General features: G+C 44.8%; 1 protein-coding gene across 3 annotated transcripts in view; it reads left to right on the top strand.

Annotated features, from left to right (window-relative positions):
• Positions 1–16,122, top strand: part of IPPK (inositol-pentakisphosphate 2-kinase) — a 55,182-nt gene that overhangs the window by 24,873 nt on the left and 14,187 nt on the right. For all 3 annotated transcript variants that reach the window (XM_061200615.1, XM_061200614.1, XM_061200613.1), the window contains exons 8-11: positions 387–459; positions 3,955–4,234; positions 6,164–6,314; positions 7,058–7,160. In XM_061200615.1, the coding sequence (XP_061056598.1) occupies positions 387–459; positions 3,955–4,234; positions 6,164–6,314; positions 7,058–7,160 (607 nt within the window). The remainder of the gene's footprint in view (positions 1–386; positions 460–3,954; positions 4,235–6,163; positions 6,315–7,057; positions 7,161–16,122) is intronic.

The raw sequence follows: 16,122 nt of genomic DNA, 5'->3' as shown, positions 1-16,122 counted from the left end.
TCTTGGTGGGGGGTGGCATTCTGTGCAGTGGGGGGTGGGAGTGGGCCGCATTCTGTGAGGTGGGGGCTACTTGCCTGCAGATAGCCAGGGCCCTGGGCAGGGCCCAGGGTTCTTGCCTAGGGTCAGTGTTGCCTCCGTAGGTTCCTGCAGATTACCTGTGGGAGCCAGTGGCTGGGGAGGTATTGCCAGAGGAAGGGGCAGAGAGCAGGGTGGGGATTAGGGGCAGGGATGGGGGTGCCTCTGTGAGGAGGGCTGGGGAGAATGCAGCTCCTTAATCTGCAAAGCTCAGAGACCTCGAGTGGCAGCTCTTGGGCATGTCCCCTGAGCCACGGGCAGGTGAATGCAAAGTCTGCTTTAATTCTGTCAATAATACTTTCTCTTTTTAGAAATAAACAGAGAATGTACTTTGCTTTGAAAAGCTTGTTACAGGAGGCACAGAACAACTTAAAGATCTTTAAGGTAAGAGCTGCTTCTGTCTTATGGCACTTTTAGGGTGGGGCCTATTGGTGTCTGAACTGAGCTGGATGAACCCATGGTGCTTTGGTCCCTGACAGGGCTCTGTGACCTTGCAGGTGAGGGCATCTGGGCTGGGGCTGGCTTAGCATGATACTTTGGGTCCTTTTTCCAAGCCTCATTTCATGGGCATGTCATCCTGGGACTCCTGGGGTGTGTGACGGTGACTCCTTGACTACTGGGTGGCCTCGGGCTCCTTTGACACATAGACCCTGACTCTGGTTCTTGGAGAAAGATGGCCCTGACTGCGTCCCAGGAGTCCTGTGTGGTTGAGATGGGAGCAGGAGCTGGGGCAGGGCATCCTAGAGGGTGGCCACACCTGTGCCTTTCCTCCCGAGTAACTTAGGGAACTTGTAATTTGGGGATCTCCTCGTCAATTAGTGAGTTCTCAGAGTCCTGCATCCTGATCGTGGGAACGGTTCTGCATGCAGAATATTCACCATGTGGCACTGGCACCTTCTGCTTCCTCATTGCCACCTGCTGCTGGCACCCTGACCAGACTTGCTGAGGCCCTGTGGTCCCCTGGCCTGCTGCTAGCAGGAGGAGGAGGAGAGGCTGAGGGACAGGAGTGTGGAGAGAGGGGGTGCGGGGAGAGGGGAGGAGGGCTGGCCCAGGTCTGGAGGAGGGCTTGGTGTGGCCTGTGTTGGAAATGTGTCCCCTGGGATCCCCCTTGTCACCTCCTTTTCTGCTTACCACTGACTGCCCCCAGTCCTGGTTATCTTCTTATTAAGTATGACATATAAGCGAGAGTTTGTGACAGGCTCCAGGTTCACAGGCTCTGGATCTGTGTGGAGTAGCAGGGCTGTTGGGTCAGGACAGCCTTGTGCCCTCTGTGTCCTGCTCCGTGTGGATAGTGCTGTTCTGCACACTGGATGCCCCTCAGAAGTGGGCTCAGAGAAGTTGGGAGGGAAGCCTATTCTTGCCTTGCTTCCCCCCATGGTTCAAAAATCTGGTCAGAGTGAATCAACTTTACCTTGTCTGCCTCCACCTTCCCAAATCTAGAAAAAGAGGAAATTTTAAAATCAGTTTTTATTTCTAAATCTTATAAAGACTTCAGGAATTGTATATTTAAATCCTAAAGATAAGTTCCCTTTCATCTGGGGATTTATTTGGAACCTATAATGAGGCTGGCATTTTGTCCTAAATGGACCCTTTTCTGACTGCCCCCACCTAGGCTGGCCTGTCAGGCCCACACTTAAGCTGAGTGGTGAGTCTGGCTTGGCCCCTGGATGAGCTGACCTGTCCTGGGGCCTGGGACCTGGGACTGAGAACCCTGGCTATCTGCTGCTTCTGTTGAACTCAGCTTGAGGAAGAAAATCCAGAGGTTGAGATAATAGTTTCAAAAGAGATGGATTAAAAGAAGTGACATGGAATGGCTTTTTTAAATAATACCCGGAGCAAGTCAGTACATTATTGCAAGTGCCAGCACCTCTCAGGAGCAAGCTCTCTGGTTCTGAAGCTCACGCCTTCCCTTGTTGTGAAGTTCCATGTGTGGAGAAGTTTCCTGGGCCACGGTCGGTGCTGCCACCGTGCTATCTGTTGTTGGAGCCTTCTCCTTGTCTGTCTGAATGTTGTTCACAGACTCCAGGTCTGTGGCTCTGTCCACTAATACTGGACACTTGTGAGATGTGGTGGGGGACATGCGGGGTTATCACAGAGCCCAAGACGATAGCTCTCTGCCAAATGTCACATGAGGTGCTTGAGCAACCATATTTGTATATGTAAAATGCCCATCTACCTGGATTCCAGACATTGGGGAGAAGAGGCCTTCTATTGTCCAGGGGTCACTCAACTGTTTATGGGCCTGGAGGAGAGAGTTTCACGGTAGGCCAAGGCTGCCCCTGCACTGGACCGCAAGCCAAACTCTGGCCCTACCTCCTGGTTGCAACCCACGTTGACTGGTTTTGGCTTGGTACTTCATCTTGGCCTGCTTTCCTCCTGGGAGCTCCTGCTTTTCCTGTGCCTGGCGTACCCTCCTCCCTCTGTAAGGCCATCTCAAGGGTCAGCATCTCTTGTTGGTTTCCCCTGGTCCTTTGGCCAACAGTGGCATCAGTTGTGTTCCCATCTCCCTGGACACCCACATCTGTGAACTCTGATGGTGCTAACAGGGGGCTCCCAGGGGAGGCATCATGCTGCTGAATCCCGGGAACTTGCTGAGGGAGGAATGTCCAGTCCACACTTCTCACTGGATTGAATTGACCCCCATCTGCCACCTGGGGGCAGAGCAGGGATCGTCCTCATCATATTATCTACTACTGCATAACAGCCACTTATCATCTCACAGTTTTTGTGGCCAGGAATTAAGGAGCAACATAGCTGGTTCTGGCTCAGGGTCCCTCTTGAGGCTGCATCCCATCTGAAGGCTCAGCTGGGGCCAGGGCTCTGCTCCTAGGATGGCGCCACCACAGCCATTGGCAGAAGGCCTTAGTTCCTGGCCATGTGGGACTCCATGGGGCTGCTCAGTGCGGCTGCTGTGATCTGAGAAGAGAGTCATCAGGACAGAAGCCACAGCATCCTTTATAACTTAATCTTGCTGGGGGTATGCTATTGCTCTGCTCGTATTCTGTCAGTCACACAGACCAAACCTCCACAGTGCAGAGAGGACTACAGAGTATGAGTGTCAAGGGATGGGGGCCATTGGGGACCTACCTGGAGGCTGCTGACCACACTGTCTCACAGACAAGGAAACTAGGGGCAAGGGATTCATCACTCCCCTGGGATTGGCTGATGCTCAGGGGTGTGGGGACCAGGATTCCCTTAGGGGTTTTCTTCCTAGATACCACAGACCCCTGTAAAAGTCACAGGGTTGCACCCACTGAGCATCCCTTCCTGTAGCCCTGGGAACATTGGTGCCATAAGGAGTTTCTTTGCTGGACTTGGTTTTAGAAGGCAGGATGGCCTCAAAGATGAAGATTTCTATACTAGTGATGCTGTTGGCCTTACCCACCCTGGCTGGAGCCTGGCTTAGTCTTTCGCAGAGGACAGAAGCCCTCTGGGATGCTGGCGGCCGAAGTCCACACTGGCCGAGAAGTTTGCTCAGGGTCAGATGACACCATGTGTCCCTCAGTAGCACAGTAGTGTCACTTGGCCTCTTGAGTAACAGGCTAGGGCCTTTGGGAGTTTGTGCTTTGGGCCGAGTTTGCTGGAGGTTGCTAACATCCCAGGTGTTCTGGTCTGAGGGTTTGTATCTCAGGCCCAGGGCTCTGATCTTTGGTTCTTGAGAACTTTTCTCCTTTTTCATGTTCCAGTGGGATTTTTCTCTTGGTCAGTGACATGGTACATGAGGGTGGGGTTTCCCCAGAGGGCTGCAGTATGCAGAGACCCCCAAATGGGGGCATGTAAAATGTCTGGTCTTTTGGCCTGTCTAGTGGATGGGGACGGAGGCGTCTTCCTACCGGCCTGTTGGAGTTGACGTTTCCCTGTTTCTTTCCCTTCCTGAAGAATGGTGAGCTGATTTATGGTTGTAAAGATGCCCGCAGCCCTGTGGCTGACTGGAGTGAACTTGCACACCACCTGAAGCCATTCTTCTTCCCATCCAATGGCCTGGCCAGTGGGCCCCACTGCACAAGGGCCGTGATCCGGGAGCTGGTGCGTGTCATCACACGGGTGCTACTGAGTAGCTCGGACAAGGGCCGGGCAGGCGCCCTCAGGTCGGGGCCTGGGCTGTGGGGCCCACCCGTCTGTGAAGCCAGCCCTTTCAGCAGGAGCCTGCGCTGCCAAGGTAGGCCTGGTGGGTGGGCTGGGTGCAGGGGGAGCAGAGCCTGTGGCATGGCCTGCGAGGGTCCTGCCTGGCCTCACGGAGCTTCTGTGGGAGCAGCCTCAGTCTCGTCAGGGCTTCCCAAAGCTGGGCCTCCCTGTCTTTCAGCCCCAGGTGGGGATACTGCCTTTCTCATCTCTTATCTGGGTTTATAAGTTGCAGCATACATTTGGGCTATAGGGTTTTCCCTAAATATCATCCCACACATCTGTGCATCCTCTGTGGTTTGCTGAGTGTTTTCGCTACATTGTCCTGTTCCATCTCATTGCAACCCTGGGGATAGGTTTTCCTTGCCCTTTTTCTTAGATGGGGAGAGTTGAGGCCCGGAATGTTGCAGTCCCACAGTGCAAGGCCCTTTAGGGCAGGTGGGTGGCCTCAGTGGGTGGCAGTTTGCAGACAAGTTGTGAACACAGACTTGAGGGACCTGTGGCTCTGGATGCCTCCTACTCAAGTCCCCGTTCCTCACAGACTCGCTGTGGGCTGGCTTTGACTCAGTGGGCATCCAGACTTCAGGGCGATCTGGTGACTGATTTGGGTTTTTGCCATGAATGTTCATGGCCTCCTCGTTTGCCACCTTTGTCGTCTGCTGGTGGGCTCCACAACACACTCAAGTATGTGGCATGCGGAGCCATAGCCAGGAACTTATTTTGAGGGGCCAACTAGGAAGATTCAGATTATTCAGTTTTTGTGCTGATGATCCCTGTGGGTTCTTAGAGCCTCTGAGGATGGCCGTGGGGGTATGACATAGGAAGATGGTAGCCCTGCTCCTGTGTGGATTTTAGGTGCTACTGTTTTGCCACACAGCTTCCTAAGCACAAGTCACCCTTCTTCTGTCCCCCATTTCACATTTTTCTTAGTGCAAATGAATTTTGTGGGTATTTTTCTTGTTGCAAAAGTGATACCTAGTCATTTCAGACAATTTTGGTAAACTTATGCCCATATTTGGGTACTTAACTGCTTTTAAGTAGATGGAACGTGTTTGGAAGGACACACAGATGGACACTGGTCTCTGAGGCACTGTTGACACCTGTGGACTTTTCTTCCAGACCTTCCCTGCGTATGTACACAGACATAAACCTGACCCATGGGATGTGCAATGTGTTCTACATGCTATTTTGTAACTTGATGTTTTTGCCTGATTAGTATAAATCAGTATCTATATCAGCAATTGTATTTTTTGAAATTTTATTGACCATGAGGTAGATATTCCACTGTATGAATAGTCTATAATTTTAACAAATCCCTTCTAGCTGGGCCTATGCACTTTCACTCTGTCTTACATGACTGAGCATGTTTTGCCAGAGGTGGGGGAGGTCAGAGGTCACAGTGTCAGAACTGCACATGGCCACAGCTGCTCCCTGTGACTCGGAATATTTGTTTGTTCATAGGACGTGGCTGTTTCTTTGAAGGGTGGGATAAATGGGCTGGGACTCTGTCTCCCCAGCCCTCGAGGCCCCCGGTGCATGGCAGGGGCCCGAGAATGCTCGAGTGTGGAATGGACCTTGTTTCCGCACCATCCCTGCCATGACAGCTCCCTGCTCAGTGTGGCCACTCGTCTCTCAGCATGGGCTGTGGCTCTGGGCTCCGCAGATGCAGTCTTGCAGTTTTGACGATGTCAACATGGTCGTTCTAAATTTTGTGCCTTGTCTTATTTAGACTGAGGTTCATCTCTCTAAACTCAGATCTGGGCTGGTGTGATGGAGGTTGAAGGATGTTGAGAGGAAGGAGAGGCACAGAGTCAGGTGTGGGTCACCTGCCTTTCTTTTGTGCCGGGTCCTGAACATCTGCTTGTCCCAGCCCCAGCAGCTCCGTGAGGCAGGGTGCGGCCTGTGCCCGCCACCTTCTTTAGTCCTTGACAGTAAACCTCTCGTTTTCCCCTGATGTTCTTGGTAGGAAAAAACACCCCGGAGCGCTCAGGGTTACCGAAGGGCTGTCTTCTGTACAAAACCCTCCAGGTGCAGATGTTGGACCTGCTGGACATCGAAGGCCTCTACCCTCTGTACCGGCGGGTTGAGCGGTACCTGGAGGAGTTTCCTGAGGAGAGGTGAGGCCCAGGTCCAGGGCTCCCCTGCTCTTTCTGGGCCCACATGGGGCCCCGAGCAGCCCTAAGGGCAAGATGGGGATGAGGGGAGCAGGTCACCCCAGTGGGAGGACAACACTGGCCTCCCAGGAGGATGACTCACCCCAGCTACCTCCCTTCCCTGCCCCCAGATGCCAGGCTCGGCCCAGAGATTCAGTGCCATGTGAAGGAGGACCAGGGTCCTGTCAGATCAGTGGTCACTTGCCCATTTCTAGAAAGGAAAGCACATCTTGTGAACCTGACAACCCTGCATTAGGCAGTTCCATGTCCTGAGTTGGAGCTGAGCCTGCAGGGGGCAGTGCTGCTCCACAGCCAGTGAGCCACGCTCACCCAGCCACCGCAGGGCTTTGGCCTTCAGGCACTGCCTTGTCCATCTCCTGGCCATCTTGATGGGGGTTGCTAGGGTCCACACCTGTGGCATGTGGTGGAGGCTGGGGCCATTGCCCTGGCCTGGCTTCAATTCCTCCCTAGCACCCCTTCACTAGCATCTCTTACCTGGACACCATTTGTCATAAACAAGAGACGTTCAGCCTTGGCTCTCCTGGTTCTGGTCTTGCAAGACGCTTCATAACGAAGTTTAGCATTAGGAAGAGATGAATCCATTAATGTTCTTTAAAACCAGATGTATGATTCTTAAACTGCTAACAGTTTAACAAACGATTTCCAGGCAGCTTTGTTATCCTGTTTTTTTGTGCTTTGTCCTTCAGAAAAACATTGCAAATAGATGGGCCTTATGATGAAGCATTTTACCAGAGGCTGCTTGATCTTTCCACTGAGGATGATGGCACTGTGGCTTTTGCACTGACAAAGGTGGGTAGATCCTTCCAGAAACACACTGTGTGCTTCTTAGGCTCTTAACACTAACTCGGGGTTTTCCTAAGAAGTGTTTTCCAGTACCTACCCCTGATGGTGAAAGCAGAAAAATTGGGGATTAAAAAAATGTGGCTAAAGTTTCCCCCAGATGGACTGGGCCGGGTGGTAATATGTTACTTTAGCTTCTAGGAAGGATTTCCCTTTGTTCACTTGGCTCCAGGCCACCCTGGGCCCAGCCCTCTCTCCACCCTCCCTGTACTGGGGTCCAGGACCTGAGGCCACTGCTCTGTGCTTCCTTCTTAGCAGCCTTAGAACAGGCTAGCGCCAACCATTCCTCTCCTTACAGCCCTCAGTGGGACTCTAGGCCTGGACCCCACCTGTGGTTGTGTGTGGCTGGCTTCCTTCCTCCCCATACCTCAGGCCAAGGGGCACCCTGGGAGAATCTCTTAGGGAAGAGGCCTGATCCTATTCTTTCCGGTTCTGTAAAATCGGAATTCAGGGGCTCCATGAACTTGGATAGGAAAAAAATTACATCTTTGTTTTCACTAACCTCTAATTGAAATTAGTGTTTCCTTCCATTACGAATGTGGCAACAAGCACTGTGTGGTCAGCAGGACCCCCAACTTTGCCATTAAGAGAAATCAGACCTTTTAATTTCACACTGTAGTTGCTACAGATATCTCATGATATCTTTATATTCTTCACTCCTGAGATTTTGTTATGTAATACTACATAATATATTTGTTTTAAAAAATAGTTCGGTATTTGACATGGTCAAGCCTCTATTTTTTATTTTCTGCATTAAAAAATGTCATTCCGAGAGGGATCCATAGGCTTCATTGGGCTGTGAAAGGTTTTGCTAAAACGGTTAAGGAACACTGTTCCAGTGGGAGCAAAGTGACAAAAAGGTAGGAACAAAACAGAGTGACCTCCTTCTCTACATCCTCTGGGCAGCTGCCCTGGAGCCCTTAGTTTAACTGTCCTGGTCCTGACAATGTGTCTGTGGTTCTCACTTGGTAAGAGTCCTCACTCTTGTCTTTGGCTGGGTGCTCCCTCTTCTGCAGCTGTTGGGCTTTTGAGGAGGTCCCCTCCAAAGCCAAGGGCCCTGAGGGAATTAGCTGAGGTGCTTGGGGTTAGAGCTGTCCTCAAGGTGGGGAGAGACCCAAAAGGGAGCCTCTGTCAGAATAAAGTGACGGACTGCCCTGCATTGTCTGCAACTTGGGTACATTGATTTAGGAATAAGTATCAGTATTCCATTTTTCAAGAGAAGAAGCATAGGACTTTACTTCCTTTTTTACACATTTCTATATTTTTCAAAATTGTAATAAATAAGCATGGATTACTTTTTAATTTTATTGCAATTTTTAAACCTCATATGTAAACATAATCTTGTAAGAGATTCAAGCAATCATTACACAACTACCAGAATGACTAAAATAGTAACATTGAAATAACACTGAATGCTGGTGCAGAGAAACTAGATTTGCAGACCTAAACATGCATGTGCCCTATAACCCAGCACCTGTACTCCGGGGCATTTGTCACAGAGAAGGGAAGACTCAGGCTCACCCAAAACCCTGTACAGGAGTGTTCATAGCAGCTTTATTTGTGATAGCTAGAAACTGGGCACAACTCAAGTGTCTGTCAACAGGTGGCCTAAAACAGGTTATGTAAACTGGAACTGTTGAGCAGTAAAAAGGAATGAAATCTCAATACACACAACAACCTGGGTGAATCTTCAGAGAAATGTGCTGAGTGACAAAAGCCAATCCCAAAAGATCACACACTATGATTCTGTTTAAATGACATTCTTGAAATGACAAAGATGAATGGTTGCTGTGGGATGGGGAGGAGGTGGAAGGAAGGGGGTGTGGTTATAAAAGGTCAACAAAGAGGGATCTTCTGGTGATGGAACTGCTCTGTATTTTAACTGTGGTGGTAGATGCATGAACCTACATGTGTGATAAAATACACATACACAACACACAGGACTACATGTAAAACTTGGGAGATTGGAATAAGATCATGGAGTGTATCAATGTCACTATCCTGGCTGTGATATTATACTATATAGTTTTGCAAGATGTCACCATTGGGGGAGACTGGGTAAAGGGCACTCAGGATCACCTGCATGTGAACCTACAATTATCTCAAAACAAATAATTTAATGAAAAAGATTCAAGCAGTGAGTATATTGTATAAAATGTGATGTTATTCCTGCCCAAGCAATAGGTGTCCACTGTTAACAGTATGTTTCTTTTCAGAACTTCACACTAACACGCACACACACACTCACTCATACCATTTGGGGGATTATCCACATTATATGTGTTCTTCACTAGCTTGCATTTAACCTAACATGGCTTGAAGTCTGTCTGTGTTGGAATATAAGGGTCTGCCTCTTTTTTTGTTTTAGGGATTTAGGTTCTGTTAGTTGGAATCTGAAGAAGGTGGATGCGAAGCTGAAGCTGGGGGAGCAGGTTGAGAATATTCCTAGGCCACAGACTATTAAAAGTTCTTTCACGAATGCTCTTTATCTAATTGAACTTTGTACCTCTGATGAAATGAGAGAGGTGCGAATATTGTATTTATTTCGAAGCTCAGGAAACTGCAGCCCAGCGTAATTCTTGCTTTCTGACTATTGTTTAGTATTCTGTAATGGGAGTCAGCAAACTTTTTCTATAAAGGGCCAGACACCACAGCTCTCATCCCAATCTAGAAAACTGATACTGGTGCACAGTGGCTTGGAATGGGCTGCAAGGGCCCATACGGTGACTGCTATGGGCAAGGCACAGGAGTCTTATCTGGAAGGTAGAGGAGGGTATATCCAGGGTGCCTGGTTTGGGGTTGACAAAATGTGTTTAGGGCTTCTTTCCAAGTTCTGCTTTTACATGATCTCTGGACCCCTAAACTGATGGTTCTCAGTCCTAGCAGATCCAACACTTTTTTCTAGCAAATACTGTAGCAAATACTATAGCAAATACTGTAACTCCCCCTTTACTATCTTGAAATGAAATTCATAGATAATATAACCTACCTAAACACATCTTAACTGTAATATAGTTTTAACTGTAATATAAAAGGGGAGGGAAAAAAAGGAAAGTATTTTGTCATAAAATAACATGTATTTAAATTAAAAAAAAAAAAAGGCAGGGGTGGCAGACAGTAAATGCTTTAGGCTTTGGCCATCTGGTCTCTGTTGTAGGTCCTCAGCTGTGCCATTATATCTCAGAAGTAGCCAGAGACAAATATAAATGAGCATGGCTGTGTTCTAGTAAACCTTTATTTACAAAAACAGGTGGCAGGCTGGATTTTGCCCCTGGCCTGTAGTTTGCTGACTTCTGTTCACTTTTGCATGTTAGTTTTTATATTCATTTTTTTCTCTGTTGGTTTGGAAGTTAGACATTCTGCTACTGTCATTTTTCTGGTTACTTGTCCAATTTGACCATGCATATTTATAGATTAAAATTAATAATTTAACTCCCACTCCCACCCCAACACCTGCCACACAAACACATAATATTGGGTTGGCCAAAAAGTTCATCTGGGATACTTTAATTCCAGTTATCGCTCCCAACTTATATGCAGTTATTGTCATATAAGTTTTTGTCATATAACTTTTCTTGGGCGTGTACCTAGTAGTGGAGCTGCTGGGTCAAGTGGTAACTTATGTTTAACTTTTTTAGGAACTGCCAGACTGTTTTCCAAAATGGCTGTACCATTTTACATTCCCACCAGCAGTGTACAGGGGTCCAGTTTCTCCATATCTTTTACAGCACTTGTTACCTGCCCTCTATTTGTCTTATTCTTTTTAAAAAAAAAAAAATCGCAATTTACAGTATTATTTTATACAGGTGTTTGTTTAGATCTACCACGTTTACCCATATCTTTGCTTAACATTCTTACATCTCAGATCTTTCCTCTTTTTCCTATGAAAGTTTTATTGTGATATGTTACATATGATACAATTTACCTGCTTAAAGTATGCAATTTGGTGGTTTTTACTATATTCACAGATATGTGTAAGCAGCATCACAGTCAATTTTAGAACATTTTCATCACCTAAAAAAAATTCTGTACCCTTTAGCCATCATCTCCTTATCTCCTCATCCCCAACAGCCCTAAGCAACTACTAATCTACTTTTTAAAAAATCAGTTTATTTATTTTTGGCTGCATTGGGTCTTTGTTGCTATGCGCGGGCTTTCTCTAGTTGCGGCGAGCGGGGGCTACTCTTTGTTGTGGTGCGTGGGCTTCTCTTTGTTGTGGTGCACGGGCTTCTCATTGTGGTGGCTTCTCTTGCTGTGGATCACGGGCTCTAGGCACGTGGGCTTCAGTATTTGTGGTGCGTGGGCTCAGTAGTTGTGGCTCGCAGGCTCTAGAGCGCAGGCTCAGTAGTTTTGGCGCACGGGCTTAGTTGCTTTGCAGCATGTGGAATCTTCCTGGACCAGGGCTAGAACCCATGTCCCCTGCATTGGCAGGCGGATTCTTAACCACTGTGCCACCAGGGAAGCCCCCTAATCTACTTTTTATCTCTATAGATTTGCCTATTCCAGATAGTGCATATGAATGGAATCATTCAATAGATGGTCCTTTATGACTGGCTTCTTGCACTTTAGCATAATATTTGCAAGGTTCATGTGTATTGTAGCAGGTATCAATACTTCATTTCTTTTTATGACTGAATAATATTCCATTGTATAGATATACTGTATTTTGTTTATCCGTTCATCAGTTTGATGAGCATTTGGGTTGTTTTCACTTTTTGGCTATTATGAATAATGTTGCTATAAATATTTGTGTATAAATTTTTTTGTGGACATATTCTTACTTTTCTTGGGCGTATACCTAGGAGTGGAGCTCGGGAGCTCAGGAGTTTCAGGAACTGCCAGACTGTTTTCCAAATGGCTGTACCATTTTACATTCCCACCAGCAGTGTACAGGTTTCCAGTTTCTCCATATCTTTGACAACACTTGTTACCTGCCCTTTTGTTTTTAGCCATCCTGGTGGGTATGAAATGGTATCTCATTGTGGTTTTGATTTGTATTTCCATGAAGACTAAGAGCATTTTTTAATGTGCTTATTGCCCATTTGTATATTTTCTTTGGAGAAATATCTATTCAGGTCCTTTGATCACTTTTTAATTATGTTATTTGTTTCATTGTTGAGTTGTAGGGATTCTGTATATTGTGGATAGTAAGCCCTTATTATTACAGAATCATGCATATATCTCGTGTCTTGTTTTTTTTTATGTTCTATATAACATGTATAAGATTTACTCATGTTATTGCCTGCATTTCCATATTTTCAGTGCTTTGTAGTGATCTATTTAAATGGATATGCTACAATTCACCCATTCTACTGTTGATGGATATTTGAGTTGCTCCCAGTTTTGACTTATAAATAAAGTTTCTGCAAAACATTCTTGTACAGATCTCTTAGTGTACATGCACATACGTTTCTCTTGGGTATATTCCTAGGAGTGGAATTTCTGGGTCAGAGGTGTGAACATATTTAGCTTTAGTAGGTACTATGAAATAGTTTTACCTGTTTATATCCCCTACAACAGGCTAGGGAAGTTCGACTAGGGGCTTCCTGAGGCCCCATACCCTCTCTGCCACTGGGTTGTGGGTCTTTTTAATTTTAGCCATTTTAGTGAGTGTGTAATGGTGGCTTACTGTGGTAATGAGATTCAACACCTTTTCATATGTTTATTGGCCATTTATATTTTCTTTTCCATGAGGCACCTATTTAAGTCTCTTGCCCAGTTTTTTGTATGGTTGTCTGTCTTTTTCTTATTGGTTTGAAGGAATTCTTTATGTATTCTGGATAGAAGCTCATTGTCAGATATGTGTGCTACAGATATCTTCTTCCACTTGCCATTTTACTCTCTTAATAAAGTCCTTTTCAGAAGGGAAGGTCATAATTTTAAGGTCTTTTAATTTACATCTTTTTCCTTCTTTAGCAGTCTTTATGTTTTCTCTACCTTAAAGTCCCACAGATATTTTAGAAACTTTATTGTTTTGCCTTTCACATTTGGTGGGTACCTTCTGCAATTGATTTTTGGTATGGCATGAGGTAAGGTTTTATTTTCATATGCAGTTGTCCTAGAATCATAGGAATTGTCCTGATCACTCTAGAGTCAGAATGAATCTTGATACCCAGTAGAGTAAATCCTTCTACTTTCTTCAGGAATGTCTTTCTTTTAATTAATGCCTTGGCTTTTCTTGACCTTTTGCTTATCTATATAAATCTTAGAATCAACTTGTTCAAAAAAAGAAACAGACTCACAGATACAGAGAATAAATGAGTGGTTATCACTGTGGAGAGGGATGAGGGAGAGGCAAGATAGGGGTTGGGGATTAAGAGGTACAAACTACTATATATAAAATAAATAAGCTATAAGGGTATATTGTACAACACAGGGAATATAGCCAATAGTTTATAATAGCTATAAATGGTGTATAACTTTAAAAAGTTGTGACTCACTGTGTTGTACACCTGAAACTTATATAATATTGTACCTCAATACACCTAAAAAAATTTTTTTTTAAAATGAATGAACTTTGTTCAGTTCTACAAGGAAAAGCAACAACAGACCTTTTGGGATTTTGATTGATTTGGCATTAAAATGATGACAAGAGTTGACATCCATACAATATTAAGGCTTCCAACATGGGCATTTTCTTTTTATTAGGTGTTATTTAAAATCTGATAAAACATTTAATGATTTTCTTTAGAGAGATCTTATATTTTATTAGATATATTCCTAGATATTTGATGGTTTTAGATATAGATGGTATCTATGTGGATATATAGGAATGTAATTGATTTTTCTACTTTGACCTCTTTATCTGTCAACCTTGTTGAAGTCACTAATTCTAACAATCTATAGCTTCTGTTGGATTTTCATTATATATAATCATATTGTTTGTGAATTTGATTTTTTTCTTTCTGATCCTTATACTTTTCACTTATTTATTTTGTTTTGCCTAACTGCATATAGTTAATTTTTGATTATGGGAATTCTAGTCTTGTTCCCACTCTCAAAGAGGAAGTATTTACCATTAAGTAAATTGTTTGCTGTAGGTTTTCTTGGGTGTTGCTTGGTTTATTTTTAAAATAAATAACCATTATCAAATTAAGGAAGTTCCCTTCTATTCCTGATTTGTTAAGAGTTTTTATCAGGAGTGGGTGTTGAGTTTTTCAATGCTTTTTCTGTTTCTGTTGAGAAGATCATGTGACTTTTCTCCTATTTTCTGTTAATGTGATTACAGGTATACCTCAGAGATATTGTGGGTTTGGTTCCAGACCACCACAATAAAGCAAATATCTTAATAAAGCAAGTTACATGAATTTTTTGGTTTCCCAGTGCATATCAAAGTTATGTTTACACTATATTAAGTGCACAATAGTATTATGTCTTAAAAAATGTATATACCTTAATTAAAAAATACTTCATTGCTAAAAAGTGCTGACCATCACCTGAGCCTTCAGCAAGTAATCTTTTTGCTGGCAGAGGGTCTTGCCTTGATGTTCATGGCTAATGACTGATCAGGGTAGTGGTCAGGGTGGTGGCTGCTGGAGGTTGGGGTGGCCATGGCAATTTCTTAAAATAAGACACCAGCGAAGTTTAACACATTGGTTGACTCTTCCTTCCATGAATGATGTATCTGAAGCATGAAATGCTCTTTGAAAGCACTTTACCCACAGCAGAACTTCTTTCAAAATTGGAGCCAGTCCTCTCAAACTCTGCTGCTGCTTTATCAACTAAGTTTACATCATATTCTCAATTCTCTGTCATTACGGCAATCTTAGCAGCATCTTCACTAGTAGATTCCATCTCAAGAAACCACTTTCTTTTTGCTCATCCAGAAGAAGCAAGTCCTCATCCAGTAAAATTTGCTCATAAGATTGCAGCAATTCAGTCACATCTTCGGGCTCCGCTTCTAATTCTAGGTCTCTTGCTATTTCCACCACATCGACAGTTACTTCTTCCACTGAAGCCTTGAACCCTCAAAGACATCCATGAGGGTTGGAGTCAACTTCTTTCAAACTGTTCATGTTGATCTTTTCACCTCGTCTCATGAATCATGAATGTTCTTCATGGCATCTAGAATGGTGAATCCTTTCCAGAAGGTTTTCAATGGACTTTGCCCAGATCCATCAGAAAAATTCACTGTCTATAGCAGCTTTAGCCTTAGAAAATGTATTTCTTAAATAATAAGACTTAAAAGTTGAAATCAGTCCTTGATTCATGGGCTACAGAATGGATGTTGTGTTAGCAGGCATGAAAACAATGTTAATCACATTGTATATCGCCATCAGAGCTCTTGAGTGGCGAAGTGCATTGTCAACGAGCAGTAACATTTTGAATCTTTTTTCTAAGCAGTAGTCTTGAAGAGTGGGCTTAAAATATTTAGTAAACCATGTTGTAAACAGATGTGCTGTCATCCAGGCTTTGTTGTTCCATTTATAGAGCATAGGCAGAGTACACTGAGCATAATTCTTAAGGGCCCTAGGAATTTTGGAATGGTAAATGAACATTGGCTTCAGCTTAAAGTCACTAGTGGCATTAGCCCTGAACAAGAGAGTCAGCCTGTCCTTTGAAGCTTTGAAGCCAGGCATGGACTTCTCCTCTCTAGCTATGAAAGTCCTAGATGGTATCTTCTTCCGATATAAGGCTGTTTTGTCCACATGGAAAATCTGTTGTTTAGTGTAGCCACCTTCATTAATTATCTCAGCTGTATCTTCTCAATAACTTGCTGCAGCTTCTACATCAGCCCTTTTTGCTTCACTTTGCACTTTTATGTTATGGAGATGACTTCTTTCCTTAAACCTCATGAACCAACCTCTGGTAGCTTCAAAATTTTCTTTGTAGCTTCCTTACCTCTCTCATCCTTAATAGAATTGAAGAGAGTTAGGGCCTTGCTCTAGATTAGGCTTTGGCTTAAGGAAAT

Source organism: Eubalaena glacialis, chromosome 9 (assembly GCF_028564815.1).
Source record: "Eubalaena glacialis isolate mEubGla1 chromosome 9, mEubGla1.1.hap2.+ XY, whole genome shotgun sequence".
Taxonomy (NCBI): Eukaryota; Metazoa; Chordata; class Mammalia; order Artiodactyla; family Balaenidae; genus Eubalaena; species Eubalaena glacialis.
The sequence above is the reverse complement of the archived record's forward strand: the minus strand, read 5'-3'. Positions and strand labels throughout refer to the sequence as shown.